The 22775-nt window shown below is 42.6% G+C and overlaps 1 protein-coding gene across 1 annotated transcript in view; it reads right to left on the reverse strand.

The window, feature by feature from the left end:
* HSPA12A (heat shock protein family A (Hsp70) member 12A) overlaps nt 1–6213 on the reverse strand; it is a gene marked incomplete at both ends in the record, with an annotated part of 46440 nt that extends 40227 nt beyond the window's left edge. The window contains one exon of the mRNA XM_079535942.1: nt 5727–6213. Coding sequence (XP_079392068.1) covers nt 5727–6213 — 487 coding nt within the window. The remainder of the gene's footprint in view (nt 1–5726) is intronic.
* Nucleotides 6214–22775: the final 16562 nt, after the last annotated feature.

The raw sequence follows: 22775 nt of genomic DNA on the forward strand, positions 1-22775 counted from the left end.
GTGATAAATGTGGGTTAACAAAAAATTCTGTGGCTCACTGTAGCGTAAGACAACTCTGCACAATCATTCTAATTATTCCACAGACACAGGTATGCTACAGGCACCTTTAACACACCCTAAATAACCTCCTCTCTCCTCAACAGGCTCCTCTGAACCTGCTTCCTTCAGGCTTCCTTGCACTATCAGCCCCCATGCAAGCAGTTTTCTTTATCACTCACCTCCTCCCCCCTTGTTTCCAAACAGAAAGATCTAAGCAACAGAAAACAAACCACGCCAATAAGCAGAATCTAGATTCTTTGAAAAGAGAGCTTCCTAGAAAAGGTCTCCTGCCGCTTCTCTTTCATCAACATGTCTGTCATCATCCACCTCATCTACTTGGTTCACTGCAAGGTTGTCAGGAATGGCACTAATAAGATTATGCTCCAGTTCCCAGGACCACACATAGAACAGAGCATGTGCAATGTTGGTCACTTGGGGAAATGCACCACTTGCCAGCTGAGAGCGGGCTGGCTTGTTTTTTTCCTTTAAAAAACAACAGGAATCAAATAAATACAGCACTACAGAATTCCCTGTCTTACTGCGAGTTCCTACATAAGATCTTCTCGAGATGTAATTACATCCTGAAAACAAAGCAATGCTAGATTTTCTTTTCTGGGTGAAGATATTCAACGGAGAATTAGTCAAAGACTGAACAAAAATCACCGTTCAGTTTTTCTGTATCTCATGTCCAGCAGAGGAAATAAATTTGTCTCCCTGTCCCCCCACTTCTCCTTCAAAAGCAAGCAAACTAACAAAAACTAAGGAAAAGAGCTATATGAATCCCTTAACATTCTTCAAGGCTGAAGTGGGAAAATAAGAGAGCACTAGCTGTTGTGCAACTGCAAGAAGCAGTGTCAAATCTGACAATCCATCAGCAAAGTCATCTGTGAATCTATAGTCTCTGGGTTTTGATTTAGATTCAGATTGACACTTCCCAGCTAAATCAAAAATAAGTTTGTGTTTCTTTATTCTTTTTAACTTACAGTCTTGAGAACAGATTTGCCATCAGGCTTAAAGGAAAATACCTTACGAGGAGAAAAGCGAAGGACAGAAGAGAGAAAACTGATGTTTAGGATCCATGGAGTAGATCATAAAATCATGCAGACACTGATTAAAATCAATTTCCAGAGGTTTTTAATACCAGCACCCATCAGGACTACATTCACGACTACGCATACACATCACACAGAGGCCAACACCAACCTAGGAGACAGCCAACTGAAAAGCTGTGCTTCCACAGGATCCAGCCTGCTATGGGTAAAACCAGAAGCTGAGTAAGAAAGAGAGCTACTCTAAAAGGACAGGTTTGAATTCAGCAGTTCCATTATGACAATAGTGGAAGCTTTTGCAAATGGCATGCCCTACTGGTTTGATTACAGCATGTGTTCTAGCGAGGTATCCATGGAAACTTAAGAAAGCGATGTTAAATTTGTTGGATCTTTTTGGAACAAGGGAATGGGGCCATTTGCCAGTCAGCCTATCATAACCACAGGTACTTTGGTCTTTAAATAGAGAAAAAGCCTCAGGAGTCCTCAAAGATGAAATCTGCAACATCAAGTTGTCAGGAATGCATTTCTCAAACAGCGACTAGAAGGTGGTAAGAACTGAATAAAGCAACTGTGATTTTAATATTCTCATTATCTCTGACTAAAGACAAACAGCCTGGCTGCAGTAACAAGGGGGGATATACCCAAATATCCACTGTCCAGACTTCATATGAAATGGGAAGAAAAAAAACCATGAATTAAAAAAACCTCGTGACAAAAGGCCATGCTGCACAGGCAAGCTCAGAGCGCTCTGAACTTCAAAATGGTTGGAGTACACACAGACTGAGACAACCCTTAAAGAATGGTGCAGAAAAGCATCATCAATGTAAAATATATCTAGGTAAGAGCAAGTCAAAGCAGAATTCATAGATGATCTCTATGCTGCTTGCTTCACCCAACACAAAAACAACTTGCCTCCTTCCTCAAGGAAACTACAGTTGACTGGGGACATTTCTGTAACAGAGACGGTAGTTCTTCTGAGATGATAGCAAATAAACTTGCACAGATTTCAAGCAAATGCTGCTATAAAACTGCATTCATATACATGCTTCTTTCTGGACTGCAAACAATACAAGCTGACGGAAACGTCTCTCAGAATTCCTAGGAAAAGTGCATCTCCAGGGCACTGACTGAGAGTTGACCAAAGCTTACAGAATTACTGATGCAACAAACAGAGGAAGACCCTTCCGGGTCCCTTGTATTTGCAAATTAAGATACTTCCAGAGCCAGTCCACGCGCCCAAACCACTGCCGAGTGAACCCAGCAGCTTGTATCCATAAGCAGAGCACAGCAGCGTGCCAACAGCGGGGCGAGCCAACGCGGCTCCCCGTGCAGCTCCCTGTTCCTGACACACCCTGATGCTGCCCTTAGCAAAGGCATCAGAAGACAGGAACAAAGGCTTTCCAGTCTCAGCACTGACCTCCAGATTCTGAGTATTTTTTTGTTTATTTACTTTTTTTGTTAGAATTGACTGCATTTTCCTTTTCATTTACACAAAATCCTCTCTCAGATCCCTTTGAGGCAGACTTCGAAGGAATTTCCTGTTTTAATACCCACCGCCATCCTAATTTTAAAACAGTGAAAAGTTACTGCTTCAGTAATAGTTACAGTAAAATTTAAAACTTGCATATGTTTATTTTAAATGCATATCACTATGTTCCTTAACACAACAGCAAATGGGTCATAGTTGACATATTTTGAGTAATGAGATCTATGGAATGTTCTTTTTAAGACCAAAAGGCACCCGGTGGCTGAGCAGAGGCAGCCTCAATCTGATGAAGCCAGGAGCCAGGACCTCTGCTGCAGTTAGGAACATGAAGTCTTCACGTACGCTAGGGGCACAGCAGATCCCTTCAGTTCATACTTGACATCAGCTTTCTCTGAGTGCAACATCAACATCTGGGACCTCATGTTACAAACCAGCTGTGCACTTTTTCAGTAAAACATCTGTGAAGTGAGCATACCAATTACAGTCACAACTGATGGACTTCAGAGTTCATTCTTGAAACAGATTCCAAGTCTTCCTCTTTTCTAGTGGGAAAACACAGCTGAGTAGCTCTGCACAACTGTGTCATAACTTGGAGCTTCATCCATTTCTACTGCCAGTTAGTGAGGGTGCTTAACAGGAGAGCAGAGGATAAGCAGGGTAGATTTAGGTTGGATATCAGGGGGAAGTTCTTTACTATGAGAGGAAGTGAGGTGCTGGAACAAGCTGCCCAGAGAAGCTGTGGATGCCCCATGCCTGGAGGTGTTCAAGGCCACACTGGATGGCAGCCTGGTTTAGTACTGCATGTGGAGGCTGGTGGACCTGCCAGACAGGGTGGTTGGAGATTCATGATCCTTGAGGTCCCTTACAACCCAGGCCATTCTGTGATTCTGTGAGAGTGACAACTGTCACTCAGAAGGTCACCACAGAAGAAGCTGAAGTCACTTCTGAATGCAACACTCAAAGAGTCTCATGATTTCACTGAGCTGCTTACGGCAGATCTCAACAACTACCTTACATATAAATAAATAAAACAAAAGGAATAGAGCCAAGCTCCCATAAAAAGTTGTTTCAGAGCTACTTGTGGTCACGACTGTTCTCCTCCTGGGAAGTCACATCACTTGAGTGCCATGCTGTTTATTCCTTACCCATTTCTCTGTTATCATTCAGTGAGGGCCGGCAGTGCTTTTTAAAATACTGGACTAAGCCAAGCTGCTCCTTTACAATATGTAGACTAAAATAGCCACAGAGAAACACTTCTAAGCTACAAATGTTGCACTCTTTGGAGTAAATGACTTCTGAAATCCCACCTAATACAACACCAAAAGGCAGAACTAATTCAGGTACAGAAAATGGAGGTGAAGGGATTCAGAAGTGACATCATAGCAGAGTACAGTAAAAAGCATTTGGCAGAAAAGAGCACGAGGCAAGACACCAGTCAGCTCATGTGTAACCCCAACAACGGGGACAGAGTTAGAGAGCAAAACAGAACCTGCACCAGGACATTTACACCTGCAGATCAGATCTTCTGCAGCTGAGGCAGCATTCAGGTCTTCCTGCATAGCATCAGCCTCCTGAGGCTGCTGACTTCAGCTGCATCCAAAGCCGCAGCCGCGTCCGAGCCGCACTGCTCCCAGCTCTGGGCCAGCACAGCGGTGTCACGCCATACGAGTGCTGAGCAGTGCAGGGCCTCCCTGCAGCCAAACCCAGCTTTGGGGAAACCCCGCAGCTCAGAGCAGGGCAGCTCCCTGCACTGCTAGGCACCCGCTGCTACCCCAGGGGAATGAACTGAAAATTCACAGGGTGCGTACAGTAAAGGAGAACTGAATCAGCATCACCCATTGGCTGACCAGCACTAGAAGGCAGTACAATGAGAAGTTCCACATGCAACAGCTCAGGGGCACAAATGACTGCATCGAGGCTCACCCTGAGCAATCTGCAGATACCGCAGTGCTGTGCTGACTGGAGCTATAAGCGATGGGCAGATTCCGCATGCAACGCCGTGCTGTTTTACATACAGACCTCTCTTCTACGCATTGTACTATGCTGCAGTAAGTGGCTGCAGCCCCTGGACTGTCAATACACCACCTACTAAATCACGTTTTATCCCTGAAGTCTTTCTTCTCTGACAGCTTCAGCATTCCAGAGAGTGGAAAGCACATAAAGATTTCTGGCATAGCAAATCATTGATTTACTGCATGACATTCCATCTTCTAGCAAAACCCCTCCTGAACAAATTCTCCTTCTGTCACAAGTCACTTATTCTCAACACTGCCTTGCACTAACCTTGCAGCTTTATTACAGCAAACAATACACAGCGCTCTGTCACCTAACACACAAATGTCACTCAGTTCCTTCCTGTTGTCAGCTACAGAACTGTCACAGGTACCTTCAAGCAGAGTAAGCACCAGCGACTTATACAGAAAGCACTTAACATGTGCATGATGGGGGTGAATATGCAGTAAAGATCTTGAAAATCCAACCAGTTTATAAACTGTATTATTTGTACTGTTTGAAATGGGTACTCTTTTATTCTACGCGTGCTACAGTTTACCTCTTTTATTTAAAGTGCTCCCCAAATCCCACTCACAGATGCATTTTTTTCTTCCTTCTCTCCAACAGAGAACCTCAGTTTTGGGGGGAAATTTTGAAAACAGGCCTCCTGAGCATCACCACAAGTTCTCTGTGCAAAGAAGGCTCTGCTGTCTTCTGTAGGAAATCAGTCCATAGGGAGGCTTTCTGACCGGTCCTGTGGCTGGTGCTTGTCTGCACCCATCTGAGTCACCATCCCCACCTGCAAAACAGAGCTGCATCCCCAGATGTGCTGAGGCTTACAGCTGAATAAGCTCATCAGAAGAGCTTTCCTTTAATTTATTTCCAGGATTTGTTGCTGCAACCTACCTCAGAGAACCTGCTTTATCAGGGGCTTGGACTGGATGATCTCCAGAGGTCCCTTCCAAAGCCCACAATTCTTTGATTTGTACTAACAGTCTTTTAAGTTTCTCTGTATATATACCACCACCACCCAAGGCTCAGCATCCATTTCCCCAGTCTCTACACCATTCAGTGAGGAAGAAGGTTTGGAGAGACACAATGAGACGAGCCAGGTTAAGCCCACACTGTCCTTCGGGCTGTTCCCCCAGCCACGCATTTACAGCATCCCCAACAGGAAGGGATCATCCCCGTCCCTGCGGAGCTCTGCCTGTCACCGGGCGCAGTGCGAGCATCGACGGACCGCAGTGAGACCCTCCCTGCAGGCCCGCGGGGAGCAGCCCCTTCCAGCCGCCGACCCGCACGCACCGTCCCGGCGCCTCGCCGCAGTGCTGCCTCCCGCCCGGCTCTCCTAGCACACCACAGCGATGCCCGCATCCCGCTCTCCCACTCGAGCCCTCTCTCTCCCTCCCGGCCGCCGGGCGGGACGGCCACAAAAGGCCTCGGCGGCCGCATTGTTCCCGCACCCCGCTCCCTCCCGGGTCGCCGCAGCGGCTCCCCGGGGCTGCGGAGGGCGGCGGGCTCCGCTCCGAGCCCCGGCTCCCTCCCGAGGTGCCGCCCGCGGTGCTCCGCAGCGGGCAGCCGGCCGGGATTCCTCCCCCGCTTCCCCTCCACCGGTCCCGGCCGCCTCCCCCCGCCGCGCTCCCGCATTGCGGCGAATCCCCCCGCCTCACCTGCCGCGCCGCCCTCGCTCTCCGACATGGCCGCCCGCCGCCGCCCCGCGGCTCCCCTCAGCCCGCCGCTCACCGCTCCCGCCGAAGCATGGGCCGGCCGCGGAGCCCAGCCCGGGGGAGGCTCCGCCGCTTCCTCCCGTCCCCACCCCGCCGCGCCTTCCTGCGGGCGGTGCCGCTGCAGCCAGGCCCCGTCGCTGGCAGGGGGCGGCGCGGCCCCTCCCCGCTGCGGGCCCGGCGGCGGCTGAGCGAGGAGCGCTGTGGCTCGGAGGGGACGAACGTTCCGCAGTCGCTGACAGGTTCCCCAGAACCACGGACTGCGGGGTTACCGTCACAGCACCGCAGTGCTTCATTGGCCTTTGGAGCGGGCTCTTTCTCGACCCGTGTCCTTCGGAAGCTCCGATCCCGCTCATTAGCTGATTCCCACCTCTGCAGGACCTGGGAGAGAGGCACGCCCACGGGCACTTGCACCACCATTAAGCTGTAAAGGTTTTTCCAAAGACGCTATAAACCCGAGAATAAAAGGCCGATATCCTGCAGCCAGAGCAACCGTTAGTTACCCTGTTCTCCCTTGCTTTTCGGGTCCAGTTCTCCCTTATTTTCCAGCCTCAGCAGCCATTCACATTGTGGAAGCACTGCTTGCAGTTCTCGTGGAACAAACAAGGCTACTGACTGCAGTGCAGCTCCTTACTGACTTCCAAGCTCAAGAGATCAGTGAGATTCACTGTAAATTATTCATGCCACCAAAGATTGCCCTGAGCCCTCTCACCAGAGGAACCCTTTGAATCTCTGGAGGACTGGCAAAGTCTGAACCAAAGTTTGGGTGCTGCAGATGCTCGCTCAGCACATTCTCCTTTTTTTTCCCCCCAGGTTTCCTCCCTGAGTGCACGGCTGTGAGCAGAGCCCTCACTCAGCCCTCATTCATGCAGCTCCTTGCAGCCATATTCCCTCTGTGAAAGACCAAAGGTGCAATGCACAAGGTAAAGCCCCAGTGAAATGCTTCACGTGCTCACAGTTGACTCACCTGGAAGGCCTGCACCAATCCTGTAGGCACCACAACCAACACCTCCTCCTGAAACCCAGAGAATATGCCAAACTCCTCCGCTTTCTGCCTCCCAGAAGGACGTGCTGAACCGCTGAGGAGCAGCGAGGGACAGAGCAGGAACAGCAGGGGGATGGCAGCACTCCGCCAGCCCCAGCTGAGCTTCTGAGGGGATCAGGCTCCCAAAAAGTGGGGACAGCGTGCCCCAGGGCTGCTGCTTCTTGTGCTTCCCTCTGGCTCCAGGCCATGCAACAAAGGGAACATCTGGCCAATAGTCTGCTGTAATTGCATGTTTAGTCAAGCTGAATATTTATGCTGTCATCAAACAACCTCGGAAGTAAGAAACCAAACAACTTCAACACTTGTTTTCCTGACAAGAGGCTTAAATAGCAGAAACTTCTGCTTCAAACTAAATGCACGTCAATAGTAATTGACCGTAGGCTTTAAAATGTATTGGGATAATTAACGAAGGAAGGAAGAAAAGAAAAAGAAATAAGAAAAAAGAACAACAAACATGCACCCAAATCGTATACTTCCAGGAAGAAAGCCTGCCATGCAGGCTGCTCTTGCATGATGCTTCAAGCAACAACACACATAAAAATAGCATTTGCTGGGTACAGACATCCTTCTGAATGTCAAGGCAGTGACTGCATTATTCAATATCAAGCCAGGTTGCCTAAGCTACGCATTCAGCTGTAGGTGTTGTGAATAATGCAGAAGGAGAATATTTGAAGGCATGTGACTGCTAGCTTCAGAAATAAGACCCTTCCCAGAGAGCTTAGCATCTCCTTTTAAAATCTAATGAGAGGAACTGGGGGAAAAAATGTATTTGTGGTAAATTTGGATTTTTATTCTGAAACATCAAATATTGGACTAAGGCACCTTAAATTCTCTTTTGTTTTATAGAGGTAAAACTGAATTATGCAGATAAATTACAGAAAAATTAAGGAGTACTATTTTTTCAACTCTCTCAACTGAAAGCAAATTTAAAAGTGCATTTCAATCGAAAGAAAGAACACTTTGGGAAAGGGCTCCCATATCAAATGAACCACTCTGGAGCTGGAAAGACTTTATTCTGATTCCTTAGGAACTTTGTCACTTTTATGGTTGTTTTGATATGTTGTTTGGAATCTGGTTGGTTTTAGAGGTTGAGATTTTGTAAGCATAACAGGAAGTGAGTCTAAATATAGTAAATCAAATGTAAAAATGCTGCAGATAGATTTTGAAAGGATGGCAAAAGTAAAGCCATCTACATTCTCAGAATACCTGTCCTTACACACATCCTTATGTCCTGGATGAGCTCATCAGCAGGTGTCCTAAACAAGATTCAATGTTAGGGTGGGTTTGGAAAGAGCTTTGCTTCTCAGTGAACAAACATGAGCTGGCTTGGTACATTGCAGGGGAGCAGCAACACAAAGGAAGAACCTTTTTTCCAGCTCTGAACCAGGCAGTACTGCTGGGCTACCAAAGCACCTACCAGCATTAAACTCTAGCAACCAATCCAGTACTTCGCAGGGCATTACTGTGGCTATGCAGAGGAGCACAATCACTGCAGGAGCTTGGGTTTCCCCTCAAGCACCTACTTGGGATTGACACCTCTCAAACACATCAGGAACCGTGATTTCATATCCTCTTTTGCAAACACAGAAAGTGATCTCCAGAAAGCTGCAGCGGCAGACATTCAGTTCCTCACACAAGGGGCTCAGACACACAGTCATAAACTCCCCGTACAAGAATAATAGCTGTCTGACCTCACTGCTTCTAACGGAGCTGCTGCATAGATGTTAGCCATTAGCATCGATGAAAATTTCATGAGAAAGCAGCAGATCACTGCAGTGCCCTCTAAGGGCCACACTCACACGTGGTGTGTGCTGCACAAATCTGTGGCTAGCCAGCCAAGGGAGTTCTGTGTTTCTCATGCATGACTATGAGGGTCTCAGCAAGGTGCTGATCTGGCAGCACTGAGAGTCAGCAAGCTGAGAGCACAAGGCACAAATGGCAGGAATGTAGGCACTGGGATATTGCTTTCAATGCATCTGACAGCAAGATCTACAGATCTGATTACAGATGTGGAGATCAGCATGCTGTGTACCCTACACTGGTACCAGAGAAAGTTGCTATCTGTATAAATCAACCATATGTAAAACAAGGTGATGGTTTTGTACTCTGAATATCCCTCTTAGATATTCTGGAGCACCATTAAATGTATAGTATCTGATTTTTTTTATCATTCACATAACTGTTATTGCAATCTCCCCCTACATTCCAGTTTACAGCACTTTGACATCTTTAGTTCTGCTTATTGGTTCACATAGTAATAGCTTATAAATTAATTTTAATGCAGAGTCAACTGGGAAGCTGTGCTCCCCTAAACGAGTTGCTATCTTCCCTTTCCCTCTTCAATTATTTAGCAAGAAATCTTTGTAAGGACAAGAAAAGCTGTTCATCACTATTACAGCCTTTCAATAAAGAAGCACAAGAAATACAAAGGGTTTCTTCAAAAGAAACAGTTCATACTGTTCTTAGTACACCTGTTCTTAGTACATTTCTCAGCATCATTTGGAAACATGTTATTCTAAGATCAGAATCTGCATAGAATTCTCCACCATTTCATAGCTGGATGTTTCTGCAGCAAATCTGCTGTATTCTAGAAACTGAAAATGCTCTTCTGGTGCTTAAAACACCTAGAAACACACCTTTTAAATGTAGAAATGGCAGCACAAAGCTAACTACTGCTTGCACCGTGTTTTTTCCTCCCTTCTTTTGGAAACCATACAAGGTAGGTATGTTGCATGCTGAACAGCATCTCCAACAGAAACACATCACAGGAACATCTGAGAGTTTTACTGTGGAGCTCAGTGGACTGTGCTAGATGCTGTGTATATAAACCGGAAGATGGACTCAGTTTCAGTGCTTCCATTCACACTGTGTGTCCTGAGCACAATTCCTCCTTAAATGCACTGCTCTTCCTCTACCTTGGATGTATTTTAAGAAAGGGAAAAGAAGCAGATGAATGTAACATTTGTTATATAATTTTATGTGGTCATGTTATCCTCTGAGTATTTCTCTCCAAATGCACACCATCTATGTAGAGAAAAATACTGTTATCTCGAGATGTTTTTAAAATATCAGCCCGACTGCTTGCTTTACTTTTTTGGCCCTGCATGTGGCAGGGGGGTTGGAGATTCATGATCCTTGAGGTCCCTTCCAACCCTGGCCATTCTGTGATTCTGTGATTACTACACATTTCCTATTGCTCCAAAAGAAACAAAGCTATCTATTCATCAGCCAATGAATTTATTTTTGCTGTCTATCTGATTTCTGAGAGCATATGCAGTGATTAAGTAAGTAATGAGCACACTGGCTCCCACAGATCAACAGAAGGTCAGGTCACTCAGCCACCTCTACAAACGAGCAGCTCAGCATGTCAAAATTCTACATACCCTACTCCGTACGGCCTCTGCTCAAGAGAATATATTGAATCCCCAGGCAGCACGTCTAGGTGTTATTGTTCATAGCTATGTTTTGCTGACTGCTTCACTGAATTAGGCATCTCCAAAATTGCAGCGCTATTTGCAGTACAAGTCATAATTTGAACCCTTAAAAATATCCTGTACCAGGCTGATTACATTGAATTTGGCAATGTAAAAGGGAAACAACTCAGAAAATTATCAACCTCAACAAGTCACATGAAAGCATTATCTCTCACTGTGCACCTGTGACACATAAAAACGTCATCACAGAAATAGAACATATGATAGTTACCAGGCACCTCCCTAGCTGCTTTCTGAAGCTTCCTGTGGTCCAAAGAAATAATGGAAAGAAAATGCATGGCACTGGAAGACAAGGAGAATGATTGATGTGATGTTGCAAATAACCTGCATCCAAAGGGAAAATTCAAAAGTAGAAGAATATTCCATTTCCACATGTTGACTACTTACAGGGAAACAGTCATTTAAGTTGCAGGTAGGTACATGTCAGGTTAAGGTATTCTTATTTCTAAGATGTTTGGGAAACTGTTTGACAAATCTGTAAATATAACACAAATGTCAATCCAAATCACTGAGACGAGAACAGAATGGATCAAAGGAGCGGGCACCACAGTGCACATTAGGTTACATCTGTCTCACTGTATCTGGGAGGTAAAAGAGGTCACACAAACATACACCTGCACAGAGGAATAAAGGAAGCTCACAGATCAGCTGAAGAAATGCTAAGGAAGTTACAGTACAAATAAGAAATAGCTTGATCAGTTTTAGGTGCTACTTGACATAAACAAGGACATCTGTATATCCTCCTGGGGCTGAGGAAACTGCTCACTGGAGGAAATCTTAATGAATTCCACTGAACTCCAGTTTAACAAGGCAGCAGGACCCAGACATTTCAGATCTTGAATGGAAATGAAAAATAACAAAAACCCCTCTGATGTTCATAAGAAATGCCCAGTGAATACCAAACACAGTTTTTACCATAATAAACATATTTTGGTTGGCCTTAGGATCTTTAAAATGTATATTAATGCAATATAGTTTCATTTTTGTTTCATAGGATATTCTCCAAAGCAAAAAGGCTAAACCATTATAGCTCCTTTACAGAGATAGGTGCTAGAAATGTTCTTGAAACATAATCTACAAATGTAATTGATTGTGTTTTGTTTTTTTTTTTTTCAGAACGTGACTTCTAAAAAAGAAATATATGACAGAAAGTTATATTTTGGACTATAAGGGGGACTATTTTATTTGGTAGACAAAGTACAGCAAACCAAACATATGAAGAAAAAATAGAAATATTGTGGAAGTGGCTATTTTAGTATGAATTCTCTGGTTAAAATAGGTTCTTGGAAAACATTCAAGACGATTCCAATAATAACACATTTTTAAAAATTAAAGGGCTAGATCTTCATCAGTCACTATGAGTAATTTGTCTACGTTAGGTTAAGATGTCCAAACTGAATGATATCCTGAGTAGTATCGATATTGCCTTAAAAGCTTAATGTGCCACTAATCCCTGCATATTCTTTTTAAACTATTGCGCACTTCTATTTGTGGAGCCCTTAATGAGGGCACACACACACAGATGAAAGTACTCGACATCCCAAATGAACAGAGTGAGGTTCTCTGCACGGTATCTTATCTCATCATGAGAGAGATGAGAACTCTGATGTATTTTTTCTCCCTAATCACTGGAGAGCTGAGAATTCTGTGAGATGATACCAATCTATTACTTGCTATAAACTCTTTCTAAAGGAAGATATCAACGTCAGTTCTTGAAGATTTCTAAACAGGGAGCCTACTATGCAAAAATAAAGGCTAACAGTCAGTAAGTCACAGTATTTCTGCAAAGGTAAAGAATTACTATGAGCAGTAACAAGCAATTAAAAGTCAAATTCGATCTTAATATGAAGAGATGACTCCTTTTAAGAAAAACAGTTCAACTCATGCAGGACTAACATCTCTGTGACTGTTTCTATAACTGAATGCTGAAATAATTACAACGGCTACATAAAAAAAATAGAAACCAAAATAAGCCACTTCCTGTATTTACACAAATGTAAACAAGAACACGGTCTGCCTCTGACTTCACAGAGTAACAGTAACAGAGTATTCAGTAACAGATAAAGAAAGATGGCAGAGCTCACTGGCTTACAAATGAAATCAGAAACAATAATTCAAAACTGGCTTTGATGATACATAAAGCTGTGAGTTGAAGACTGATATTTGTCCGTTTTCATTGAAGTACAACAAAATGCACCAACATCTTCAAACTGGAGCATGCAAATGCAAGAAAGATCCTTCCTCTGCTTTTGGTCTTTCCAATATTGATTTATTATTTTAGTCTTCTTTGCCAGCAGAAAAGAATGCTGTTGACATTCCTCTAAGTGTTTAGGCTGAATTATTGCTAAACTGCATCAGTCTGGTAATTCAAGAAACCAAGAATTTGTTCAAGAGAAAAAGTAATTCTCTAAATGATGCCACACTTTAAACTTAATGTCTATAAAGTTGTTTTAATGCCTCAAAGAAACAATCCTTTAATCATGTTAATTTGCTTTCTCATTGCAAAAGAATCCTGTAGCATTGATCCCATTAGATATAATAAAAAGATCTGGATCTGGTTTCTATTTCTCTGTGAAGAATATGATTTAGGAAAAAAAAAAAAAACAACAACCAGTTGTTTTAGTACATTCTGCATGCATGTGTATCTTACAAAACTAGGATTTTCACTGACCAGAAAAATATGCCTTGCCTTTTAGTACTTAAGGCGTGGTGGCAAGCTGTGATCACAGCTTCTTTCAGCTGGATTTAAAGTCTTTTCAAATTAATGGAAGATCTCCCATTGGTCTCAGTCATTTTAGAACAAACACTGAAGTTAAGTGACAGCTGTCCCCATGCATTGTCTGCAGATAACATCGGACATAATGTTTCTGATGCAGATATTTTTGAGCTCACACTTCATGAATCTGTGCCGCTTTGCAGAAACTGTGATCACCTACAGCATCAGACCTCTCATAGTTTAAATTCAGATGTTTTAGTAGGTCTGCCACACAATAGGATTATTTTTTTCAGAAAGCATGAGGACAGAACGTGCTGAGAAGGGGACAAGATTGTTTTCAGGATCATGCAACACCAGCAGATCTCAGCAAGGACATCAGGAAACCCAAACATATCAAATGCACAGAGACTATTAATGCATTCACACCTTGGATTATCGTTGTTCACCCAAGGTCTCCTGTCTCTGAAACAACAGGCAGTGAAAGTTCAGCAGAAAAAGTGTGTCATGCAGATAGTAAGCGAGCCCAATGTGAAAACCATCACCAAAGAAAAGTGTATTTAAACTTTTATGTTAAAAGAAGCACTCGACACTGTTTATAAATAGTGAAATATGTGTAAAAATACTGTTTAAATCCATTTCACATCTATCTTCCAAAGGATTGTATTTTTGGCTTTGTCCATATTTTCAATCCTTTGCCTTAAGTTTGAATATGGCTGCTCTGTTATTTAGACAGCAGTACCATTTTTACTAATATAAAGAATGGCCAATTTTAAATTTTAACGTACAAAACTACTGCCACTAAAAGTATAATTTCATATGGCACTCAGCATGGGCCCAACTCTCCTCCTGAAGAAGCTTTGTGCCAAAGAAACGCAAAAGAAACAGAGAAGACAAGCTTACAACAAGCCACATGGCTTACAAATGTAATTCTTGTTCTTGCATAAATCAGGCCTTTAGATTGCATGACTGCAATAAAAGCAGATAGTAAACAAACAATGGGTACGAAGGCATTGCTCAAGAAACAGGGGAGCACATGGTAAGGAACGTACTATGAGGAGCGTCTGCCAAAAGAGAGAAATAAGCATGAGGAGATAAGAATAGTGTTTTCTAAAACAAGGTCACTGCAGAAGTTTCAGATTCCAGTCTACGTTTATAGCCTTTGGTGTCAAGCTGTCCAAGAACAGTTCCAGAAAGACTGACGCTGTAAAAGTAAATTTTCTCTGCCATCGTTTTTCTCACCCGAGGTGCTATCTGTCAAGGCCTATAAACTTCACCGTGGATATATTATGTTAATAAGACATGAAATACTGTATATAGCTACAGGGAAAATAGGGTGCTTGTATCACATACGTCTTCCTGTTCACTGATGCAAGATCTGAGGGGCATTTTCTGCAGATAAATGAGTCTGGGATAACAATTTAAAATTGTATTTCCAGTTGTAAACTGACTATGTAGACAGTAGACATGTAAGCAATCCAAACACTGCCATGGAAGACTATAGTCAGCCTTCCACGTTCACACTTCAGTGGCAGATGTTTAATTAGTGTAAAAGTAGACTCTCATCATCTCATTTTGCACCTGAGGTAACTCAAACAAAGTATTTTACTGTCAGTGTTTCACTGGAATCCACAACTCATTTTCCATAGCACTGCATAGGTATAACAAACAGCCAGCATCTCTGCAAATATAAGCCGAGGAAAACAATAATTCAGAAGGACTCTCTTACTCTGAATGGTTAATTTTGATTTTCAAAAAGTGCTACTTTCTCCAACGTGCAGCTGAGCAACATCTGAAACAGCAAATATCTAACAGAGCCTTCAGAGTCAGCCAGGTGCTTTGACTTCCCAGTGCAGTCAGGCACCCAATCCTCTATGAAAATCACAGCAGATAACTGTGCAGATGTCTTCCAAAGGCAGCTGGAAAACTATCTCCATTTCTAGGTCCTTTGACAACCTCACTGGAATGAGTGTTTTACCCTGCAATATGTTTTTGCGTATCTATGCATTTTGAGAGCATTTACAAGATTTTATACTCTGTTTGCAATTGTGAGGATTTTTGTTGAAATGATTATTAAGTTTGCCTGAGATAGTTCTTTTAGAACTGCAACTTCCTACAAGCATTTCAAGCTGCAGGAACATACAATTCTAAGGATTTAGAGTTACTAAGGACATACAATTACTATGGGTGAAGAAGGGACACAGCTGAACTTACAGGTGAAATTTTTTCTCTAAGGTGTGAACAAATTCTACGTGGATACCCATCACAATTTCCTGATGTGGTATAGTTTAAAGGCAAAAAATTACAGGTGAGTAGCCACTATCGTAGTTCCTTTCAAGTCACTGCTGAACCTCACTGTGAAGGCTCTTTGGTTTGTAACGCCTGCAGATTTGGTTCGCCCCAGTCAGCAGTGCAGCCAAGCACTAGCTAGGGGCACTAGCAGCAGTGGGCAGCCCATTCCCTAGGCCCTCGCTCACCCTTCAGGGATCACTGTGCTCTTTCAGGGATATGTTAGCATATCTCTAAGCCTGTGCATTTCTGTACCTGGCTTATAGCCAACTGGCAGAGAGGCTGATATTCTGATACTGCTTTTCAGCTAGAAAGCTGCCTGCAGCTTCAGCTCCAGCTGATGCCTTGAGATCTGAAATGGGATTTTTAAAGTGAGTTCCATTGTTTTCATTCTTAGCTCCTTCTCATCTTCTCAGATGCTTTGAGTGTGCTTAAGCCTAAAGGTGACCAGCTCTACAGATGTGCACAGTGGAAGAATCAGGTGCCTTTCTTCCCTTGCTTTTCAGACAGCATTCTGACAGTGTGATGAAGTTTCTCTTGCAGGGGGATATGGAAGCAAGAGGCTTTTTGAACACCTTCATGTGAGTGATGTAACTCGTCACAGAAGAGCAAAAGGTAAACCTGTAAAGCATTTCCAATTTTAAAGGTCTACTGAGGACACCAAGACTGCAGTGTAATATAATATGAAATACACATTTAAATATTACAAAGATGCCAGATTATATATATTTGTACATATACAGAAACCACTAAATTAAATAGATTTATGATGCAAAGCTGAAGTCAAATGTGGATTTACATTTAGAAGTAACAAAAGGGGAACAAAAGCATGTGGCTTTTTAGTACAAGATGAAAGGTTTGACCACAACTTCATACTTGTTTGCATGACAGCCATCCCCACAAGCCAGCAGACATGACCTATAAAACTCTGCTACGAAGGCCTAAATGAAACTCTTTGCAGTTTCATTAGTAAAAGCTCCTCAATCTTTCCTACATAAATCAATAAAGTCTTCAGGAAAACCTATGAGAATAGAAAAATATGCTGTGATCAAAAGCTCAAATATGTAAAAGATGCAAGCTAAACATGTGCCAGTGAGGTCAAGGAGCCCGAACTCCTTGTATCTAACTCCCTCGAGATCCAGAGAAGGGAAGGGTGAGGCTATAATCCTGTGCTCTTGCAGTTACATCACCTTCTGCAGTGTGAAGTCCTCCAGACAGATGATTTCACAATCATGCTGGATTCAGACTGTTCAGGACTTTGAACACTTGAATCAATCTCTTTAAATAAGACAGCAGCCACTTTCCACAGCAGCCAAAGTCTCCAGTGATTGCAGTGCATTACTCAAGATAGCACATACTACACTAATCTACTCCAGAGGTGACAGAGGCACAGAAAGCTGTGTAAGGCCAGCATCTGAAAGAAAAGGTTGCAGACTCTTGAGCAAACACAGATGATAAAAGCATTCCAGGCGGCTGCTGCTATCTAAGCATTCTGAAACACCCAAGGACATATTCAGAATGGCACAATATCATCTTCAGAAACTCCACTCTCATTATCTAGTTTGTTTGTGCAACGCTTGTTTTGTCCTTTGACTACCCTGCATGACCCTCTTTAAAGCCAATGGAAGTTAAACACACTCAGGTGAGAACAAAATGGAAATCCACTCCTTATACAACAGCAGTACACTGACTTGACAGACAAACCTGAACCCAGTAACATTCTTGAATAAATATTACTTTGATTACCACAGATCTAATTGGGAAGCAAAACCAGAACAACCAACGTGTTGGTGATGAACAGGGCATGTCTTAAAAACAGAAGCAAAACCACACACAAGATCAAATGGAAGACCAATCAGAGGGATCTAAAAGAAAAGCTGAACTGATCGGACACAACAATTTTACAACCGTGTCCCCACATTTCACAAGGGCAAGAAAAGATGCCACACTGCTCAGCCTGATCATCCCAAGGCCTGAATTTTGAAGCAAATCTGCATTTTTAGCTTTCCTTTTCTAATTACGTGCAAATGAAGCAGTCTCAAGGCCCCGTCCAGTGATCTCTATCAAACTTACATGCACTCAATCAGTGACAAAATTGTCAGATCTTTTCAGTGTTGCTCACGCCATAATTGCTTTTTGATCATCCCCATGCATGCTGCACAACAAACACAACAAAGAAAAAGACAGGAACTGCAGAAATACACAGTGCTCAGCACGTAGCTCACACTGACGGAAAGGCGTCTGTCCTGGCAGCCTCATTTTCAACTCTTACTGACTAATGTTTTTATTTAAAATTATTCAGCTACTGATACCATTTTTCTTTCTGATTTATTTTCAGCATTAGGAAATTATGTGCTGCTACTGTGTCAGGAGACTGGAATCAGGTTTAGAGAGGATCAGAAGATGTTTCATAGAAGACGTAACATGGTCAAAACTTATGTTGAATGGCTACCACAAAAAATAGCAGTGCTATCTTGTGCCATACTTTTACAATGCATATTTTATCCTGTTTAATCTTGATTGTTTCCCTTGATTATGATAATAATGGAAATCTGACATCCTAATTACATATTCCAGCAGTTTATAGGACCTTGGGAAGTGGAAAAAAAAAGGACACAGCTGCCCTACAGGACAGAAACTGCTCATCTTCCCACTGAAATAAAAGTGTCAGCTCAGAAACACGCCAGGAAGGTGCCAGCTGTCTTTGCCTCCTGCAAACTCTACCTCTAAAAGACAACGAACTATTTTTTTTACGTAACAAGGGATGAATGAGAAGTCTTCAGCAGCACGAATGGGAAAAGTCTGACATTTCCTAAGGCAACCCAGGAAATTGCATATGTCTAATATACACACGTGAGTAAACAAACATCAGTTAAAACTGACATCAAGAGCTGATTATTGCCCATTTATATAGAAAGATTTTCAGAAACGTGGGGACAGATAAGCCACAAGTTCTCACCTCCTTTTGGAAAACCTCATTGGAAATAGTATCACTGAAACCTACGCTTAAGCATACTCTGTCTGTACTTCTATCAGGTACACGTTTTGCTTTTCATATCAATTGTGCCATAGATTTACTTTAGTGAAAACTCTTAATGCTTTGGGTTGTTTTTTTTTCTCTCTTTTTTTTCTTTTCTCTTGCTATGAATCCCCTTAGCATTGATGTTTTCTCAGGATGTTAATTTTTTTTTGCTGTCCTTCTGGATCATCTCCCAAAGAAAGTTTTCAGGTTACCGAGAATTGTGCTGCTCTTTTAATCTCTTGCTGGACCTGCTGCTATTTTCACACTGTTATGTTATTTGTTGAGCTACATTAAGATGACTTGGAAATTGAGAAAAGGATTAAATCCTTGTTGCTAATCTTTAAAATTGTAACAAAGCCTAATGACAAGTTGGAGGGAATTCAGAGAGACGTAAAAATGACTAAGATGCTTGAGCAGTACATATTTAATTACTTCAGAAAGCAGTGGGTTACAGACAATGGGTGTGACCAACGTTACCAACCTTTGACAAGATTAAGAGAAATACTGAGTCACATTCAGAGTAATGTGAGATAATTGTTACTACAATGCTGAAAGTGTAACAAAATGAAAGGATGAGAAGGAGTATTTATAGGAAACACCAGGAAGTCTTTTAAAATTGTAAATCTTAAAGGCAAGTCAAAACCAAGTTATCAAGATCTGTTATCAAGAGGCATAACAGATGGACAGAAAATAACTTTCTGGTCTTAGAGAGGAGCTTCGCAGTGACCTCTTCAGCTGGTTCAGAAGTGTCCAGCCTTTCCATCTGAACACGTCACACGCCTGCTGCCAGAGCCAGGAGAACGCCATTGGCTGCGCTCTCCTGGCACTCTGCAGCTAGCCATGCAGCACGAGCCAGCTGCTGGAAGATCTGGTTTTACTGCACTTATTGCCCATGGGCCCAGTGCTGCTTTATGTCTGTATTTGTACAGTTTTGAATGGGTTGCAGCAAGGTGAAGTCAGTGTTCACTGCAAATCTTGGACATACTTCACTGCAATTGTGCAAGTTCTTCACTTAACGTCAGTGCTTAAAGAACTGTCTGTAAAAACACAATGTGAGTATTCTTCTATGGCTCCTAAGGAAAGATAATCTCAATGGGAGATAAAGTTCAAAAATGTTACACACCTTTGAAAATGGCAGCCAGAACGAGCAGCGTGCCTCAGAAACAGCCCCTCACTTAGCTCTGTAACAACAAAAGCTGAACAGGACTCAAGCCAACCACTCGTCATTCAGGACAGGGAAGGGAAGGAGACCCAATTCAGGATTTTGTTTTAATCCATCAGAACTCAACTGTCAGACCGCAATGCGATGCTCATTCCTCACACTTTGGGAGAAAGAAAAGCTTAAATGATGGTGGCAAAACCTGTCCTGTTATTGCTTTTGCAATTGTTTTGAAGGTACGCTGTGGACAAACGGAGCAGGGTATTTTGCAGTATCATTCTTTTCCCACTCCCCTTTTACTTATTTATTTTTTTGTTTGTAAGAACAGCCAGGACCAGTGCAGGGGGTGCTTTACTCAGCAGTTCACGAGCAAGACAAAAGGCTGCATACAAAAACTTCTAGAAAATTCTCTTTAGCAGTTATTATTAATTGATGTGAAAGAAAGATCAGATTCCATGAACTCACACACTCTATTTCTTCTTATCAGCGAGTTAATTGCTGCTTCTTTCTCTACCTCAGGAGAGGCCCCAGCCTCAGACAAAACTCGAGTGCCCACCTTTTCAAAGAGACACATCTATGGACCCAGCATTTTCCGTGTGACCTTTCAAAGGTTATTCTGTGCTGCTCCTTACAATGGACATAAGAACTGGGATCTTTCTTTGCTGTCCTTAATTACAAGGGTAATCAAACCCTACATTCACTAACTGTAACAGTTTTAATATTGGCTTCATTGGGATTTGAAGCATTAAGTTATATTTGGCATTCAAAGATGATGTATTTTTCCCAAGGTCACAGTATTAGGACTCTGGAAGAATCTGTAAGCTCTTCAGTTTCTTATGCTCTTGGGTTTACTTGAAATAAGCCTGAGTTGTTTTTCAAAGAGTTTATTTCTGGATATGTTTAACCAGATCCTTGGGAAAATCCTCCTTGTGCTAAAATTAGAATTCAGTGATGCTAAAAGACAAAAGTTACGCTATGGCAAAGTATCATGTGTGAGGTTGCTCTTCAGATTAGTTTAGCAGCCTCCTGTCTTTATCCAACAATACACTGCCATCGTGTGGTTCAACTCACCAAGCACAATACCTATGCAAATACACCCATGCAACGCTCCCAGGACGCATACAAAAATCTTTCATCATTTTAAGTTCTATAAAGTCGATAATATATCAACGTTATATTTTCATGGAAGGTCCATCATTCAGATAAGAAAAAAAGAAAGAAAGAAACAATGTGATCCTTTCTTCAAGTTAAAGAGTTCAATATTTTTATTAACTTTCTTCAAAATGCACTGTATTTTGCTTCCTCGACTGTAATAGTGGATTATTGCTAATTTAAGACACTTCCTCTCTTTTTTTCATCCAAAAGAGATTCTTGGACTCACTATATTCTTATAATCCTGCTGTTCTGCTGGTATCCTTTGCACACCTGACAATACTGAGTTCACCAGTTCTGTTTATCAATACATCATACATTTTGTTGTCTTACTGAAAATAAGGATAACTTAACTGCCCCTTTGGCTGATGACAATCAGCTGTTTTTAACTGCTAATCCAGCTTTAAAAATAATTAATCAGGCTTCGCAGTGCTAGAAAGTCAATGCTGGCCAGGAAATTGAAAAGTCACACGTTGCACTTTATCTAGGGTGATCCTTTTTAAGAAATTGACTCTGACATGGTAGGCTACCACAGGTATAGCCTCACAGCTGTAATTGCACCATGAGAAGCAACAGCTTGTTTTAAAAGACTGGTTTTGTTTTTATTCACAAGGACTGCAGCAGCATCTCTAAACAACACTCCATCTTCTATTTTCAAATAAGGAACAGCTTGCCTACAGAAGACAGAGTTCAAAGATCATACAAGGTATTTGTTACCACATGTAAATGGGAGAAGATCTTCATGAGGCCGTTGTTAGCATACTTACATTATGTTCTGGAATGCAGCAATACAGATCTTTCTAATCTAAATCAAAATAATCAAAAATCCAATCTTTTCTCCTGCTGGCATGTATATACACACACATAGAGAGAGAAATGTATCAAACTCATATGTGTAAGTTTGTATATACATGTACACATTAAAATTTACATTACCTTTAAAACGAAAGGAAACTGTACATTCATAGTGTAGCCCTCACTGTCGTACTGGGAGGACAGATACACTGGAATATCCCACAGCTTGTTCAATATGTTATGGATCACATATTGTATTACACACTTATTACCTTCCATGAAACACGGTTTGTTGAGAAGCCTTTCCCATCCTTCCCATCCCCTGTTGTCTGCCGTTTCCCTTCCCGCACGCCTTTTTGCACACACTGCTTGCAGCTGGTCACAGTAATCCAGACGAGGGCGTGCTATTGCTTTGTATGGTGACCAGCCATCCTGCAGCTGAAGCCGCTCTCTGTGGGGAGGGGTGAAGACCCAGGACGCTGTACAACAGCGTAAGATCAGCAGCACACGTACCACACGCTCGCAAAGAGAGGCAAGTGAGCAAACTATGCCTCATGAGCTCCTGGTGAGGCTGAGTGCTAGCTATAATCCACCAGGACCTGGAACCTGCCTGGTCTCTCACCCTTCCTGTGGCTTGCTCAAGGCCCTGTCCTTTCTCTGCAAACCCACACTTAGTATTGCACCTGAACCAGTTTCTACCAAAGTTTCTACAGCTCCTCTACCCCTCATGGGGAAGGTTGTTCAAAACTGGACACCCTGCAGCCATGTCAACACAAAGAACAGATGCCAAAAGAGAGAAGACGTATCCTGAAATAT

The sequence above is a fragment of the Tetrao urogallus genome (assembly GCF_951394365.1).
Source record: "Tetrao urogallus genome assembly, chromosome: 5".
In the NCBI taxonomy this organism is placed as follows: Eukaryota; Metazoa; Chordata; class Aves; order Galliformes; family Phasianidae; genus Tetrao; species Tetrao urogallus.